Raw genomic sequence first — 18,750 nt, 5'->3', positions numbered from 1 at the left:
GACTTCAGAATTCCTGGTCTAGCTCTTTCCCTTGGTTGGGTGGTCTGTAGTAGACCCCCACCATTAAGTCTCTTTCCCCTCAACTGCCTGGTATTCTAACCAAGAGCACTTCAGTGTGCCCCTCCTCTGACTCTGTGGTAGCTGGTGAGGATGTATTCCTCTTTAATATAGAGCGCCACACCCCTGCCTTTCCTCCTGTAGCTCTTGATATTCGCTGCCCAGTCGTGTGTTGGGTCCTACCACATTTCTGTGAGCCCCACTATGTCTGGGTTGGTGTCAGCTAGCAGGAAGGTAAGTTCCTCCTGCTTGTTTCCCATACTACGAGCATTTGTGTAGAGGCATTTGAGACCTCCTGTGGATATGTGCACTGGCCCCCTAATTGCAGCATTGCCCTGGCTCCTGTTGCTTACCTCTGTATATATTTCACTCGTCGGTCTAGGCTGGGCTGTACTTGTGAGTGCTACCTGGTTTAGCGGTCCACGGCTTCCTCCTCCCACATCTTCCCCATCCCCCGACGAGCCTAGTTTAAAGCCTGCCAGAGGAGATCAGCCAACTTAGAAGAGTACACATGCTTACCTTTAGGGGAAAGGTGGAGCCCATCCCACCCAAGCATGTGGGTCATTGTCAAGGAAGCCAAAGCCCGCAAGACACCATTTCCGAAGCTGCCAATTGGTCTCTGCGCTGCACATCTCATGCCATCTTCCACGTCCGCTCACTGGTAGAACAGAAGAGAATACCACCCAGCTTCTTCAGCACGGCCCCCAGAGCTTGGTAGTCCACCATCAGGTGATCAGGGCTTCTCCTGGCTGTATCATTAGTGCCCACATGGATTAGGACCATTGCATTCTAGTTCTGTGTTAATAGCAAAGCCTTACAACTTGTTGCAAATAATTGTGAAAATCTAATTTTCTTTAACCATCTGCATAGATCTAAGCTTAGGAACAGATGAAACAGAGGAGGACTTTGGTGTCTGGCAAGTGAAAACTATGGTGGCTATCATTTTCAGCATGCTGTCTGAAACATGCAGTAAGTGAGACTTTTTTCTTGTGGAGTGATTTTTAAGATACTTTCCTTCAAACAAATCAGCAATGGATTTTTCAATACTACTTGAAAAGCCTAAATTACATATTTTTAAGTGATATATTTTGAATTATATATATTCTGAATTTTATATATATATATATATATATATATTTGCCTTCATCTTTATTACAGGTCACTTATTTACAGACCCTGAAACTGTGAAATACAAGTATGAAACAGGTCCCTGGTGAGTGCATTTACAACTTCTACAACTGATGGTGCAGAAAAAAACTAAGGAGAAGGACATTTTTTTTTTTTTTACGTGTTGCCTTACTGACAGTTTTATTCAGCTCTGGCAGTAGTCACAAGAGAACAAACCCAAATGTAGACAGGTTGCAACTGAAATTCCAAACAATGTTATCTAGCCCTAGGGTTCAAGTGAAATTGATACCATGTATAAATTCTGGCTGTCCCCCTATATTAGTGTCTGAATAGAGCTGAACCCACTGATTCAGAAAAACATCTAGACACTTTTCCTAGCGTAGATAGTTTCATAGTTTCTAGGGTTGGAAGGGACCTGAGCAGATCATCGAGTCCAACCCCCTGCCATGACAGGAAAGAGTACTGGGCTCAAACGACCCCAGCAAGGTGTACATCTAGCCGCCTCTTAAAGACCCCAGGGTAGGACCCAGCACCACTTCTCTTGGAAGTTGATTCCAGATCCTAGCCACCCTGACCGTGAAGTAGGGCCTTCTGATGTCTAGCCTAAACCTACCCTCTGCCAGCTTGTGACCATTATTCCTGGTCACTGTTGGTGGTGCTTGGGGGAACAGGGACTCCCCCAATGCCTGCTGGTCCCCTCTGACTAGTTTGTAACAGGCCACTAGATCCCCCTTCAGCCTTCTCTTCTGGAGGCTGAGCAGGTTCAGGTCCTGTAGCTTGTCCTTGTAGGGCCTGCCCTGTTGCTCCCTGATCATGTGAGTGGCCCTCCTCTAGACCCTCTCCATGTTGTACACATCCCTCTTGAAGTGCGGCACCCAGAACTGGACGCAGTACTCCAGCTGTGGCCTGACCAGTGCCGCATAAGGGGGAGGATCACTTCCTTGGACCTGCTTGAGACGCATCTGTGGATGCATGACAAGGTGCGGTTGGCCTTCCTAACTGTATCCCCACACTGCCTGCCCTTGTTCATCTCGGCATCAGTGATGACTCCAAGATCCTCTTCTGCCTCTACACTGACAAGAAGGGAGTTCCACAGCCTGTAGGTATGGTCCTGATTGTTCCTCCCCAGGTGCATCACCTTGCACTTGTCGGTGTTGAATCCCATCCTATTCTCATCTGCCCACCCCTGTAACCTGTCTAGGTCTGATTGCAGCCTATTCCTCCCTTCTAGCATGCCCACATCCCTCCACATCTTAGTGTCCTCAGCAAATTTGAACTGGGTGCTATTTACCCTCTCGTCCAAGTCACTGATGAAGATGTTGAACAGTGCGGGCCTGAGGACTGAGCCCTGCGGAACACCGCTGCCCACATCCCTCCAGGTTGAGAAGGACCCATCCACTACCACCCTCTGGGTGTGGCCCTCCAGCCAGTTGGCGACCCATTTGACCGTGTGGATGTTGACACCACAGTCCCCCAGTTTCTTAATGAGAACAGGATGCTGTTGCAAACTGTAATTAGTTAGACAATCGGAGCAATGTAAAGCTGAACAGATTAGAGTGAGGATTCTGGACAGTTTGTAGAAAGAGACACCAAACTTTTTTGTCAAAAGATGGCTACACAGTGTAAAGGCTGTGTAGGTTAACTGCACCTTGTCATGCATCCATAGATGCATTGTGAGCAGGTCCAAGGAGGTGATCCTCCCCCTCTGTGCGACATTGGTCCGGCCGCAGTTGGAGTACTGTGTCCAGTTCTGGGTGCCGCACTTCAGGAGGGATGTGGACAGCATGGAGAGGGTCCAGAGGAGGGCCACTTGCATGATCAGGGGGCAGCAGGGCAGGCCCTACAAGGAGAGGCTGCGGGACCTGAACCTGTTCAGCCTTCACAAGAGAAGTCTGAGAGGGGATCTGGTGGCCGCCTATAAACTTGCCAAGGGGGATCAGCAGGCACTGGGAGAGTCCCTGTTCTCCTGAGCACTACTGGGAGTAACAAGAAATAACAGCCATAAGTTGACTGAGGGTAGATTCAGGCTAGACATCCGAAGGCACTACTTCACAGTGAGGGCGGCTAGGATCTGGAACCAACTTCCAAGGGAAGTGGTGCTCGCTCCTACCCTGGGGATCTTCAAGAGGAGGATGGATAATCACCTGGCTGGGGTCGTTTGACCCCAGTACTCTTTCCTGCCCATGGCAGGGGGTTGGACTTGATGATCTGCTCAGGTCCTTTCTGACCCTACCAACTATGAAACTGAAGTGTTAATCACTTGCTGTTGAACCACAGCTTATTAGATGTCGCTTGCAAAGACTCTGCGACTCCTCCTAGACTGTGTGACTTTCCTTCATATGCCTTAAACAAACAAAAGTTGATGATTAGCAGGTCTGTGTCCTGGCCCTTGGATCTTCCTCGCTTTTGTTGCTGATGGCTCAAATAATGTGAATTTGGGGGCTAATATGTTATGTTTTGGGGCTAATAGGACTGAGTGAGTGTTCAGCCTTTAGTTTGGATAAAGATATTTGCTTCATGGGTATTCCTGGAATTAGTTTTCTTTTCTCTTCTGAGTTTTTTTTCTTTCTTTCACTCAAAAGAGAGGAAGAAATTTAGTTAGAAAGAAATACATTTTTTTACAACCTCATGTCTTCCAACACCTAAATGTTTCACATTATTTTTTTATATATTTTTCTTTGATAAATATTTTTACATTAACAAACTATTTGTAAAATAATAAACACAGTTCTTTCATCTTTCTCTTTAGATGAGTTCAGTATTTGTGCTTTTCTAAATTCTAAAAAAATGGCGGGGGGAGGTGCTGAGTGGATATATGTACTTTTGTTTTGAAAGAAATTGGAGTAAACGGGGAATATTCCTATATGAAATCTGCCTGATCTAATTTGCTTTGATTTCTATCATTTATGCTCAGTATTGGCATGTAACCATCTTGCAGTGTACTGCCAGTGCTACCACTAAGAGAAACCTTATTCAAATCCCTGCAGACTTGTTAAAGTATTTTATTTTATTTTTAAGATGGCACCATTTAAGGTCACAGGTGGGCCTTGTAGTGGTATGATGATTGCAATGCTGTATTTTCTTACATAATCTACACTTTCCCTCCCCCCCAACCAGGTGAGGAAAATGGGGTTTGCATTATATGCAAGGAAAAGGAAGTTCCACAGGTCTGGAAATACAGTGGGGGGGCGGGGAGGAGCTGAGGCGGTGAGACGCTCAGTCACCACTTTCACTCCCATATTTACCCCTTGGTTCCAGAATTTGGCAGTAAGGGGAGCCCCCCTTCCCAGCCATGTGCTGAATCAGTCCACAGCCAGACCCTGCATACTGAATCTGACCTTGCACATGGCCCCAAACTTGACATGATGGGTTCAACCTGGTATGCCAAGTCTGGGACCATGAGGTGGCTCCAGGGCTGTGTGCTAGGTTGGACTTAGCACATGACTCTAGGACCAGAGTGTGGCCCTAGATTGAGCACACTGAGTCAGAACAAGCATGTGGCTTGAGTTGGTGGGCAGCCCCAGACCTGGCATGTGGTGCTGGACTCAGTTCACTGGGTTGCCCCAACAGATAGCTCCAAAGCCAGTACATGGGGTCAGACTCAATGCATGGCCCTAGACCCAGTGCTCTTGCTTGGTCCATGATTCCCATCCAGTGCATGGAGCTGGTACTCCATTGAGTAGCCTCTACCATTCTGTCAAAGAATCTTTTTCCTTCAGTTTCTCTTCAAAATCAAGGTGCATACTCTATACGGGGGCATATTATATATGAGAAAATTATGGTATATTCCTTATTCAGTTAAGAAAGGAAATGGATGTGGTGCTTAAGGCACATGATTGACAGCCCAGAGCTTGCAAGTTCAAAGCTGTAGCAGAAGCACTTGCAGTTTGGCCCTGTCAGATTCCAGCGAATATGTGAATTCTGCTAAATACCTTGTCATGCAAGGACAGGAAAAAGGAAATGAAGCAGCAGCAAATGTCCCAATGACTCATTTGTTGAATGAGTAATTGTAATTAAATTTGGTGGTAATGGTATCACAGAAGATGTGACTTAATGATTACTTTGACTTCTTTCTGCAGTAGCAAATCTGAAGCAGTAGACAGTGAAACAGTAATACGTGCCAGAGGTTTGCCCTGGCAATCTTCAGACCAAGATATTGCCCGATTTTTCAAAGGACTCAATATTGCCAAGTAAGAGTGTGAGATTTTCTGTAATATCATTTAACTTTGCTTTTAACATCAATCCTTTTAAAATATAGTACATAATTTTATTATATAGAATATATTCACAGCATAGATGAAGTGTATATGCACTTCACTGTACCGTGAACTGCATAGATAAGAACACAAGGCTGGGATTATATAATACACAACTTTCTGTTATGTTCTTTAGTCTTGTAGTTCAAAGATACTTGCACAGGTTTGTACAATTCTAAAATATTAAATATTTATAATTATATGATATCTGTGTAACTAAATAGTTACTATTTAATTTTTACAATACAATTATAATAAAATTTACAGTTTTTGTCTAGTTTACATATATTCTTCAAAACAAAGAACTGTTGGTAATGTATTATGCATAACCTTGGAACATTTTTATATAGAAATCATAGTTATTGTGACTTACAGGAATATGACAGTATTGTCGTATGTATAATTTTAAAAAGTTTGTTTTTAAAAGAATTAACTGGATGACATATTGATATCTGAACAATCAGAATTTAAGAGATTTTTCTATTCTAGGAACAGAACCATAGTTAATTATTTCTATGTTGCCTTTTTAACATTGTATTCTTCCCTCTTATTCCTATTTCATAACTTCTTGGTGTATCCTCTACTGCACATGTGCATTGATAGGGGAAAAAACTTGTCAAACAGGTTGGTTTTGTAAAAGAAAAACCAAAAAAACCCAACAACACATACCTTATTTCAGATCTTGCTTCATCTTATTTGACTTCCCCCAACCCCACCCCCTACCATATTTACCCTCCCTTTATTATGCTTTTAGAAAGGGCAGCTTAGTAATTAGTATAAACTTGGAGCTATATTACCAGCCATCAGTCACTGATAACATTGTTAAGACCTTTGGATACAAAGCACAGTATAGAAGTTTGCTTCACCTCTATGAGGTTTGGGATGCATATTTTGCCAATGAGGAAACAGATGGTATGGCCACACAAGCAAGTTACCAAAAGGCGAAGTGCGATGTGAATTTCACAGAATAGGAGTTTGTATGGGAAAGCTGCATGTTTGCATGCTCTTACCCTATTGTGAGTGTGAGGTAGCTTGTCCTTAATGCAAGTAGGCTAAGCTATTTCATCTCCCTTATGAAGGTAAGAGGATGCACAGGAATCATTGCTGCAGAGTAGCTAGCATGCTATAAGCTAACACCCTAGTTTATCTTGCAGTAACTTGCATAAGCCTTGGGATGTTCTGAGAAACTTATCCTAAGTTTCCAAGGGCTTGGAATTTTACGGGTAAGACTTCTACCAAAAAGCTGTTACTCCTCTCCCCGTAAAGCTACAAAGCAAGCAAAGCATTTTCAAACAAGAAAATGAAGAGGATTTTTTTGTTTTTGTTTTAAAGAACAAATATTGTTAATTCACCTGTTGTAATCTCCTACAGCTACAGACTCAGAGTGTAATCAAAAATATTCTCAGACATTCTGTGCTAATTGGAGAAGTTTTAATTTGGGGGTAACATTTCAAAGTTTTAGTCTAGTTTTTAAGGCAGTGATGCTTAAAACAAGCCACAAACAACAAATAGCTTTTCACCTTATCGCCGATAGCTCTTTGCAGGAAAAAAAAGTCCTACTAAAATGTGTGTGTGTGTAAGAACATACCCAATGCATGTTGTTTATTCTGCAATTTGTCTATTTCCATCAATGTTAATTAACGCTCTGCAGTTTTTCCTATTGAACTGGATGTTGATCATGGTACATGTGCATGGTGTTATGACCCTTTGGTTAACACTGGCTGCTTATGGGAATCCTGTGCTAGTCAAGATTGAATGTCACCTCATCTAGTTAGAACAGGCTTGGCACCTCCAGCATTGCTTAGTCTCAGATGTAGGAGATGAATATGTCAAGTTTTGCATAATTATCTTTTATAGTCTAAGATACAATCTAATCAACATGGTTGGTGAATATGCATGCATATATTCTTATATGACTATAATAGGATTGAAGTGTTGTCATAGCTGTGATGGTCCAGGAAATGTATGAGAAGCAAGGACATTTTTGTGGTATCTATTGGATCAATTGCATAGTTGACAGAGATGTTGGACAAGCTTTTGAGCATCAAGTGCCCTTCTTCAGACTGCCTGAAGAACATCCCGCAACAACACACAGTTGTTGAATATATTAAGCATTAAATATACTCTTTTATTTAGGGGTCCTAATATATTTTATAGTAAAAGCGAAGGAATATCCTAGACATCAGATTGTTTTAGGTGTTAATTCCAAGAACATATCAGTTTGAAGGTGGAATTTTTTTAAAGGTTTTCTTTGTTTATAATGAAAAATAGAAAACAGGAAAAGCAAAGCACTGTAAGTTAGTGAGAGCATTGCATGGCAAGAGATTTTATTTTGATTTGATTTGATAAATCAATGGATTAGATACCAAAATCATTGTTTGTATAAACAATTTTTGTGATCTAGAGTTGTGGGGTGGAAATGTGTTTATACTAGAGATATTTCCTCGACCATCACCGCAGCAACACCGTCACTTAAACACTACTTAAAAGTAGTGACTTATTTTTAAAGTTTGGTCTCAAGATTTTTCAGATGAATAGGAGTGGGGAAATGATGCCAATGTTTTATAAGGCTTTCATAACTCCTATCTCACCTTTTACTTTGGTCTTTTATTTAGAGGTGGTGTGGCTCTGTGTCTGAATGCTCAAGGAAGAAGAAATGGGGAAGCCCTAGTGCGATTTGTCAGTGCTGAACAGAGAGACTTGGCTTTAGAAAGACATAAGCATCATATGGGTAGCCGATACATTGAGGTAAAGAACATATGTTGACAGTATGCCAACTGTCATATTACTGTGCTGAGAATATTTGAAGCAGTCTGCTTTTAAATGAGCACAAACCTATTATGTAATTAGTGGGAATTGACTTCCTCTTTAGGAGGGAAGATCAAAAGATCCATGAAAATTAAGGCATTCAGCTTCTATTGAAATTTACTGGGAGGTGGACCACTTTTACCCTCACCATTTTTGAAAATCCAATCTTCCTCCAATTTTAAAAATAAATTTTATTTGTTGGTAGAACTCAGCAGCTATTAAAAGATCCTTTACAAAGTTCTGCATAACTCTAGAAAATGTTCCGTTTCAATTTTAAATGACCTTTGTAATTTTAATATGAGTGATTTTGGATTTTTCCCCCCCCTTTACAAAGGTTTACAAAGCTACTGGAGAAGAGTTTCTAAAGATTGCTGGAGGTGAGTAGTAGTAATCCATTCTCTTTCTAGTCTTTAGCTGTACGAGGAAAAAAAAAGGAATAACCAAATAGCATTTTTTATTTACTCTTCAGAAATTGATATGGCTGTATGCTGTTATCAACTGTTTTGGGACTACTGAATTTGTGCTAGTTGGGTTGTTCTAATTGTGACACCCACAGGCAAACAGCTTGGTGTTTAGAGGGAGAAACAGAATGTGTGCACTGGAAAAGTCCATTATCTGCCTTATTTTTCCTTGCCAAACCTAAAATCATAATGTGAAAAGATTTCAGCCTGTCTTTTTGTATGTCACTTTTTTTAACTGCTGTGCCCAGGGTATAAGCACCCTGAAAGGGCTCCCTACAGTTAAGTGATCTGAAGCTTTGTCAGCTATGTCTCTTGTGTTGTTACTTAACATCATGTTGCTGCACAGTGCCAGACTGCTTTCTGAGGAAGCTAGGGGTAGCTCCACATCTTGATGGGATTGTGGACTAAATCTTTGTTGTCGCAGTTCCTACAGAACTCGTGACTTACAAAGGATCTTCTTGCAGTTTCATTCCTTCCTCTGTGGCTAGGTTTCAGATTCTTTACAAACAAAATTAACCTACTTCCTCCCACTCCCAACCTGTTTTCTGCCAGGTACCTCCAATGAAGTGGCTCAGTTCTTATCCAAAGAGAATCAAGTCATCATCCGGATGAGAGGTCTTCCATTCACAGCTACCCAGGAGGATGTCTTAGGGTTCCTGGGGCCTGAGTGTCCTGTCACAGGAGGGAAAGAGGGACTTCTCTTTGTCAAGTATCCAGATGGCAGACCTACAGGAGATGCATTTGTGTTGTTTTCCTGTGAAGAATATGCACAGAATGCACTTAAAAAACACAAGGAGATACTTGGAAAACGTTACATTGAACTCTTCAGGAGCACAGCAGCTGAAGTCCAGCAGGTCATAACCATGGGCTGTGAAGCCCAGAAAAATTATTTATTTATTTATTTTATATCATCTACTAGTGTTAACCCTGTAAGCACAATACTAGGTACTGAACCAGACTCAGGAAACTGACCTTGGAGTTACTGTAGATAGTCCTCTAAAAACATTAGCTCAATATGCAGCAGCAATCAAAAAAAGCCAATAAAATGTTGGGTATCACTTAAGGGAATTGAAAATAGAGAAGTTCATCATGCTGTTATACAAATCCATAGTGTGCACACATTTTGAATACTGTGTACTGCATACACTTCTGGTCCCTGCTGCCCAAAAAAGACGTAGTAAAATCAGAAATGATGCAGAAAAGGAGGTATGACAGAGGTTTACGAAATCATGAAGTGGGTGGACTGTGAACAGGGAACTGTTTTCACCAAGTCCCAGAATACTTAAACTAGGGGACACCCATTGATATTAGTAGGAGACAGATTAAAACTAACAAGAAAAAGAACTTTTACACAGTGTATAGTTAGCTTGTAGAATTCATTGCCGCAGAAGGTGGTGGAGGCACCTAGCACATCCAGGTTCATAAAAGGGCTAGATGGAATGAATGGATACTAGATCTATTCATAGCTATTGAACAGACTGGTTGGGGATGTTTCCTCTGGCATCTCTAAACTAATAAAGGTGGATGCCAGGGACGGTATCTGTGGGAGGGTAATGAATAGGGGATAGATCACTCTAAATCAGTAATACCCGATCTTTTTTCCCCTTGAGCCAGGCGAATGGTGCTCAGTCCACCCACAGGCTGGATCTGGCCAGCGGGCCCAATCTGTTGCATGTTGCGGGGAGTATGGCCCATCCCTGATGTGACTGTACAGGGCAGGGGGTGGGAGGAGGCATCGGAGGAGCCCCTATCCAGCTGTGCAGGGGAGAGGAAGGGTGTATGGCTCAACCCCAATCCAGTTGCAGAGGTGTGTGGTCCAGCCCCATGGGACTTAGGAATTTGGCAGCAAGGGAGGGTGGCCGGTGGCAAGTCTTACTTGCCACTGCTCTCCAGCCACCCTTGCAGGAGGCTGAACACCCTTGCTCTAGATATATCCAGTTCAACACCCTCCCTCTAAAGTATTCACTGCTGCCACTGTTGGAGACAGGGTAGTGGGATAAGTGGATCATAAGTCTGACCCAATAACACACTTCCTAGGTTTTTACCTTCTTATTACGAAACTCTGCTTCACATGTTGTTACATATAAAAACAGAAATAGCTGTTATAATAAAGATATCGTACACGATAGATGGCATTTTATAACTATTGTTTGCATAGTATTTCAAATTGATTTCTTCCTTTACCAGCTAATCAAATAGAAATGTTTGAAAAATTATTTTTCCTATAAGTTTGAGATTGTCTTTAAATTTAAAAATACAAGTTAAAATTTTGCAGCAGGTCCCTGAGGGACAGACCATTCCAAAAATCTGTGAATTAGTTTAAGACATTCTGGTGCCCAACTACGAAAAGCTTTATGAGCACTTAAGTCAATGTTAAGGCTCTAGCTATACAAAATTTATCGTGGTTGATAAATCACTGCTCTCTAACTAAATGGACATTTACAGTGCTTTCCACAACTCTCCTATTAATAAACCCTGTTCATACTTGTAACGTGCTTTTTTAAATATTTATTACAAACCAGTTACAAATGGAAGCTTAATATAGCATGTTCAAATGGAAGCTTAATACAGCATTCAAACTTGCACTTATTTAAGGAACTTTTTAAAATGCTCTTGCTGGACACCTGTTATGCATGAATGTGGATTTCGGTACATAAGTGTGATCCTATTCGACCCTGCTTGAGATCCTGAAAACCATTAATGCACCTAATTTTGTAAAATGCTGCTGTGTCATCCTTAAGAGAGAATTGCAAAAAAAGGCAATGAATAGGATAGAACTGCATGTGTTTTGTATTACGTTTTCCAGGCATTTGAGCAGGGTGGAATAGGATCTGGCCTGGATTTTTTTTTAAGTGCCTGAATTGGGGAATTGGAACTAAATTCTCACTTTCTCAAAATTATGGTTTCAGATTTCTGATTTTGCTTCCCTCTCCACCTCCTGTAATATATTAACTTCAAATAGTGTTAATGGGCACCTGCTCATATTTGCAAAATAAAGCACTGTCTACAGCAGTGATAGGTCACTTCAGAAAACATTTCTTTACTTTGAAATTAGCAGACTTAATCTTTGAAAGTACTGTACCACATTTAAGGAGATAACATTTCCAGATATGGCAGTCTGGGTCTGCCTGCCTATGGAATTTTGTAATACTCAAGGCCAAAAGCAGCCATTACATACATATAGTCTAACCTCCTGCAGAACAGGAGCTGTAAGATTCCATCTTGCAATTTTATGGGCGTTCCGTCAACTCTTGTCCAAGCACATCATAAGCATCCTTTCTCTAAGTAGCTTGAGGGGTGAGCAGAAGAATGTTGATTACTACTGTTTACCAGCACTACTGGGGGTAATAGCCATGCGAAGAGCCCAGTATCTGATACTGCTAACTAATTTTGTCAGTGAAATAGCACTACTAGATTATTTGTTTTGTATCCTTGAGAAAGGGGCATAAGTCCTCTAAGACCAAAAAAACTGAAGGCCCACCAGCCAAGTTGTGTTGGTTAAGGAGAGCTAGATTAAGATGCCACGCCGTCCTAGGAAAATACCGTTCTTTTTCTTTGCTGGGGGTTGTATCTGAAGTAAGACATTCGTATCTCATGATTGAGGCACCTACATGGGTGAATAGCAAGAAATTAGAGGGATTAAAACTTGGTTGTTCAGGAGCCAACTATATAGAGCCAGCCCACTGTTACCACAAACATAACCACAATAGCCAGTTTAGTAACTAACTGGAAAAAAAAGATTTCTGGCCTGTCCTGTACAGTACGTTCAGAGTATTAGAATGCTACAAGGGTGTTTCTAATGAAGCAAGATACTTCTTTAAGCAGAATTGCTGCTGACAAAATGAAGGCTTGCTACTAGAAGGCTGCTTCTACCAGCATAAGCTGTTTGTCTCTGCTTATTTTATTACTCATCGTTTAATTTATCTCTTGAAGAATAGGTCCCAACAGCATTTTTGTCACTAAGTTGTTCCCAGTTATCTCTTTCTTTCTCTTTTGGGAGAAATCAGAGAGCAAATAAAATGCTAATGAGAGTTGGGGGTGTGAGGAGACTGAGAAAATGGATCTCCCATGCCTTTTACTCTTCTCTATTCAGGGTGAGTATGAGCACTAGCGAAACAAAAAGAGTAATTGGCTAGTATGTAGCTCTAACAGTGTTTTACTCAGGAAAGCAGGGGAGTAAAACTGGTTTTAACAAAAAGAAAAAATCTTGACTATAAGTACTGCATTAAGCAAAGGGAATTTAATAATTGACAATAATAATTACTTGGGTTTGTCAGCATAGCCAGTGTTTTCAAATGATAAATACTTTTTGTGTGGGATGTTCTCAGATTAACAACAATCCACTTCTCGTTTTTATCCAGTGAGCAATCTATTTTTGGTTTCCATCAAACATTTTTCAGAGGGTCTCTTTTTTTTAACCTGCTCTATTTGAAACTGGTAGATGTCAAACAGCAACAACAACAAAAAACAGGATTATCTTGTGCAAAATTTTCCTTTTTCCCAGTTTAATAAAGCTGGTTACACTTAAATATATGAAGTGGTATTGTGCATCCTATCAGCATTTATATTCCTATCCACCCACTTACGTTTTTTCTTTTTTTTCTGGCCAACAGGTTCTTAATAGATACATGTCAACTCCTCTTATACCCACTTTGCCAACTCCCATAATTCCCGTCATACCCCCACCTTACACCATTGCCACAGGTAGCATACGTGACTGTGTCCGACTCCGAGGCCTTCCCTACACTGCTGGCATTGATGATATCTTGGAATTCATGGGAGATGCTACGGGAGATATCAAGCCACATGGAGTCCACATGGTCCTTAATCAACAGGTAACAGCAGTTCTTTTGCTTGGAGCAGCAGTTCCCAATCTGTGATACAGGTATCACTAATGGTACACATTAACAGATTTATTATAATTACTTTATATGACAAAAATTTGCTAGTAGTACTTAAGGTTGTATCATTTTAAATTGGAGGTGTACAATCTGTCAGAGTCTGAGAACTGCTGGCTTGGAGGATAAAATGTTCTATAAAAAGGGGATAATACCCACCATTATCACATGTCGGAGCTTGTGTTGGCTACCAGTGCTTTTTTTAATCAAAACATTCAAAGTGAAAATTAAATAGAAACTAAATTAGAAAATAAAAAATGTGGTTTTCAAGTGGTTTGCTTTCTTGCTGCCACCTTCTTTTTAATTCTTCTTTAGACCCTGTCAGAAAGGTGGGGAAACTTGTTCAAACAAGTTGAGGGGGTTTTTTCCCCACTTTTTCTTTACTTGACAGGTTCTTTTTGTCTAAACGAACAGTCTGTCAAAAAGCCTTTTTGACTCGGGTTCTTTTTGTGTGTGGTGTTTTTTTATCTGCTTCAAATAGAACTAAACTCTCTTGTGCTTTAAAAAACCAGGAACCTAGGAATGAATTTCCAAAGTGCCTGTAGACTTTATTGAAGTAAGGCTTGACCTGAACACTTGTGCGCCCAAATGGATTGGTAGTAAGTTGTTGCTGAAGAAAGCCAAGTGCAATGATGTAGGATTGCATACCCAGCTTTTGAAATGATCTGAGGCTGAGTCATTAGCTGTTAGCAACAGAGGGGAAAAATCCTGTAAGATTTTAGTAAACACTTGATCATAGCACTGGCTAGAACTATTTGCATTTTTTTATGCTCTGGAAATTTGTGCGACCGACTGACTGACCATGGCTGTTTGCAACTTTTCAGGGACGACCATCAGGTGATGCATTTATCCAAATGAAATCTGCTGACAAGGCCTTTTTGGTGGCCCAGAAATGTCACAAAAAAATGATGAAGGACCGCTATGTGGAAGTGTTCCAGTGTTCAGGAGAAGAGATGAACTTTGTTTTAATGGGTGGCACTTTAAATCGTAGTGGCTTATCCCCACCGCCATGTAAGTTACCATGTAAGTCTCCAATTCTTCACGCTCTCTGCTGCTAACGGCTGACGTGGTAGGTGCTGAAGCTCTGTGGCCTTTCACTTTTTAACTTGGGGTATGCCATGATCAGTAATCATCCATCTGTGTACAGGCTGAGATTTGGAATTTGTTCCCTTGGGGAAATAATGGGACTGATTGAGGCATTTTTATTATGTTTTCGGTGGGGAAATAGATGGCAGCAATGCCTCGCCAGTGTATTTGTGGTGCACTTTGCTTTTATTGGGTGTACTGTTCTTCTGAGCTCTGCAGTAGACTTGCCTGTAGTGACACCTATTTGGAATTGAATGTTTTTAATGGGGAACATGCTATACTCTAGCTGCCAATGAATGCTCTTGCTGTCCTGCCTCTGAGCATTGAGAAGGTGCTGCTCTTTGGGGATAACTTGTTTTTGAAGGGAACTTCCATCAGGATGCATTTCTAATGGACCAGTGCATAGTGGTACTGGATGGCTTATATTGGCTATCATCAGTGAATATTGTATACTGAACACTTTCAGCAAAGAATAACTTTAAGGTCTCTTAAGAATATATAAACATTACAATATTAGTTTAATGTTTGGAGTATTAATTTAATGTTGTGGGTAGGAGTGTTCCATTCTAACTAGCATGATTACAAAGTGGGTGCTGGTATATATACATTTTCAAAACAATATAGACAGCTGGGCTTTCAAAAAAGCTTGCTTTTTGTACGTACTCATGTACAAATCGGGCAACTGTGTATGAAAATGCCTATGATTAGTCTTTTGTATGTACAATATTTTGCTAGCTTGTCAAGCTGCAGTAGATATATAGACTCTTGGTGAACAAATATAGGAAAACCTGTGCAGCCATTATCTTTGAACATACCCCAGAGAGTGCAGCTTCTACTAGAAGAAACAAAAGATGTGCCAAATGCACACTCAGTCCCCCCGCTTCATGCTTCCTTTAATAATTCTAAAGTTCCTGCATTTTTAATATGGTTCGGAGTCCTCATTTCTGCACTGGTAAGTATTTAAGTGTAACAAACCCAGAAACCGAGCCATTTGTGTGCACTGGGTGCCCTTAGTACAACAGACTTGAGATCAGTTGTTGTGTGAGCATTACTTAATCATGGTCAGGTGCTCTCAGAATGGATAATAGTCACATTAGAAGAGAGAGTTCTATTCCCACACAAGTAGTTCTGTGCTCTGATTGACCTGTCTTCTGACTTACTTTTAGGTCTTTCTCCTCCTGCTTATGCTGCTTTCCAAACAGCAGCAGCGGTGATCCCAGCAGAAGCAGCACTTTACCAGCCCCAAGCCTTGTTACCGACAACCAGGACTCCCCAGGCCTCTGCTGCTGCCCCTCAAGCTGTTACCTATTACCCAGCTCAGGCTGCCCAGCTTTACATGAATTACACAGCTTACTATCCCAGGTACTGTTGTCCTGGACTGCCATTTAAGCTCTTTGATATAAGTGGAGCAGACTCGGTTTCTTTTTTTGGAGGCAACTATTAACCCACTTCCGTGTAACTCTATTTTGTTACTCTGAGCAACCCACTGCCATTATTGGCAATGACCCTGTAAGTGTTCTCTCCTGGTCTCATAATGCAGCTTAACCTTTGCTGGCTGTAATCAAACCTCAAGTAGTTTTGAGCATCACTTTATCACAGCACTAGAGAAGTGTTGCTAGCAAAGGTCACTGAGGGAAAAGATGAGCAATATTTTAGAGGGTGTAGTCACACACAAACAATGCAAGTAAACACTTTACCTATGCAGTCTTTATCTACTGTGTTAACACATGGTGCTCTAGTCAAGAGATGAAAGAAGAAAGGAGTTATTTTACTTTGTCTTCCCCAGCCTTTATGATAAGCCTACAGCAATACCTTATTTAATTTGCTCCTTGTAAATTAAACTGGATCCTAACATTTCAGTCACTAGGATGGGATCCAGGTGTCTGCAGAGTTTTTAAATATGACCATATCCCTGTGACTCTTTCCCCCTCTTGATGATGGAATATACACCATCAAGAATAAAACCCTACTAAGCAAGAATTTACTTTCATAGCTTGGTTATATAACCCTGGAGCTATTCATTTTCTTCCATGCCTCACTCTCAGCCCTAAGATAATGTGGATGAATATTTTGCCTGTTTGGCTTGGATCATCATCATTTAATAACCTGTTTTGTGCACTAGGAAGAGCCATCACCTTCTGGTTTGGGATTTATTGATTCATTTTCCCTTACCACAGATCTCAGTAAGTTTTTGAGGTAGGAATAGGAATAGGCAATATTCAGAAGCATCCTGCACAAGCTACTATCAAAACTAAGATAAAATGGCCACTAAAACCTCTCTCTTCTTCCAGGCTCTCAAGTCACTCGGCCTATGTTAACCATTTTGCTCCTCTCTTTTTTTTTCTTTACAGCCCTCCTGTATCTCCCACCACAGTGGGCTATATCACAGCCCCACCAGCAGCTGTAGCAGCTGCTGCCACAGCCACACACACTCCAATACTGCCCCAGCCTGGAGCTTTGGTCCGTATGCAGGGCTTGCCTTATAACACAGGAATGAAAGAAATTCTGAGTTTTTTCCAGGGATATCAGGTTAGTATGCAGTGCTTCTCCTTTACATGGTATGTTTTTCTGACTTGGGCTTCTGACAGGAATTGCTGTCTGTCCAAACTTAGTCAATCTTGGCTTTGGGAAAAGGAGGAAGGGTCAGGATGACTGTACATTCACTGTCATGTCAGCAGCTAAGCAGATGAATAAGGTAAATTTCATACTAGACATGAAAGCATTTCTGGAAATCTTACCCTTCTATTTATCATAGGCAGACAAGGTTTTTTTGCTTATGTCTTTAGACCAATATGGCTACAACCTATACCCCTTTTATTTATTGTGGCACTTCTGTTCAAAGTCTGGAAGTAGGATCTAGTGGTCAAAGCACAGGACTGGGTGCTAGAGAGTTCTTAAGGCGAACTAAAGTTTTTAAAGTCTCCCTCTGTTACCTTACTTGAGGGCAGGGAGTGGAGTGGGGAGGGAACAGAGACGCATCTGAAAATGAAGGTCATACAGTCCAGGACTATTTTGGCCTCAAAGCTGAAACATTTTATTTAGAATAATCATGTCTAATCTCAGTCAAAAGGAGAATATGCCCTTCAAACCACACTTTGCCTTGAACAACTGTTGCAGGTAGCTAGCTACCTACTGGCATCAAAGGCATTGAGTACTAGTCAGTGGGCAGTTGACTATCAACTGAATAACTTTTTTAAAGATAAAGAACCTGAGCTCTATCCCTGGAAAATTCACAAGCATAGGTATCTAAATGTATGGGATGGTACTCCATACAGCTCAGATGATGACTATATTTTATTATAGTACCAGCTCCCTAAATCCATGTACTGTAATTAAAAAGTTGTAAAGGCAAAAATAACCAGCTTGAAGCTTTCAAGGTGGTAATTTTATGTCTGTGGAAAAATAAGACCTAGTACAGATTCCAACCCTTTACTGATTGGGATGAGATGTTATTAAAAACTCAACATATATCATGCCTCCTACTCCACATAGGCTGCTTTAAAAAAAAAAACACTTTTGACATTAGTCCATCCCTTTAAACTTCCACAGGATGCCAAGCTAGTGCTGATTCTGACCTTCATTCTCTCTTTAGAGCAATGGTTCTCAACCTGTTTAGAGTCAGAGCATGCCTCTACACCTATTTTGATTGTGGCAGGATCCCTGGTTGAGAACCATGTTTGTGCTGCCTCTGCTTGCCTCAGTGGTTCTCAGCCAGGGTCCTGCTGAGTGTTCCTGCCTATATTAGGGTTTTCTGTCAGAAGTAGGAGAAGAGGTGTACTTAATTAGCTTTGTGCTGTGGGCAAAGGTAGGGCTGGGAAGGAGGGGATGGAAAGAGTGGTCTTATCAATCCCAGGTGTTCCCATATCCAGCTCCTCTAGCTAGGCAATGCAAGGGGTTATTCCAGCCCAGCATGGTTCCCTGGACAGACAGAGTAAAGGCCTGTGGCTGGAGTGTGCGTGCTTGTCACAGACTTTTTTGATCAGACCCTGCATATGCTCCTTCTGGAAACATGGGGCATGAGACAGTCCCCCCTGCTTGGCACACCTGTGTTTCCAA

At 41.3% G+C, this 18,750-nt stretch overlaps 1 protein-coding gene across 5 annotated transcripts in view; it reads left to right on the top strand.

The window, feature by feature from the left end:
- The window catches only part of ESRP2 (epithelial splicing regulatory protein 2), a 70,961-nt gene that overhangs the window by 34,428 nt on the left and 17,783 nt on the right, over window positions 1–18,750 (top strand). For all 5 annotated transcript variants that reach the window (XR_016444120.1, XM_090062341.1, XM_090062343.1 and 2 more), the window contains 10 exons: window positions 928–1,026; window positions 1,216–1,270; window positions 5,265–5,375; window positions 8,057–8,189; window positions 8,584–8,626; window positions 9,263–9,564; window positions 13,324–13,545; window positions 14,433–14,631; window positions 15,861–16,056; window positions 17,046–17,223. Coding sequence is in view for 4 of the 5 variants with exons in the window: in XM_090062341.1 (XP_089918467.1) it covers window positions 928–1,026; window positions 1,216–1,270; window positions 5,265–5,375; window positions 8,057–8,189; window positions 8,584–8,626; window positions 9,263–9,564; window positions 13,324–13,545; window positions 14,433–14,631; window positions 15,861–16,056; window positions 17,046–17,223 (1,538 nt within the window). In the remaining variant the exon portion in view is untranslated. The remainder of the gene's footprint in view (window positions 1–927; window positions 1,027–1,215; window positions 1,271–5,264; window positions 5,376–8,056; window positions 8,190–8,583; window positions 8,627–9,262; window positions 9,565–13,323; window positions 13,546–14,432; window positions 14,632–15,860; window positions 16,057–17,045; window positions 17,224–18,750) is intronic.

This window comes from Crocodylus siamensis, chromosome 9 (genome assembly GCF_052110815.1).
Source record: "Crocodylus siamensis isolate JL-2025a chromosome 9, ASM5211081v1, whole genome shotgun sequence".
Classification (NCBI taxonomy): Eukaryota; Metazoa; Chordata; order Crocodylia; family Crocodylidae; genus Crocodylus; species Crocodylus siamensis.
This window is presented reverse-complemented; position numbering and strand designations above follow the sequence as displayed.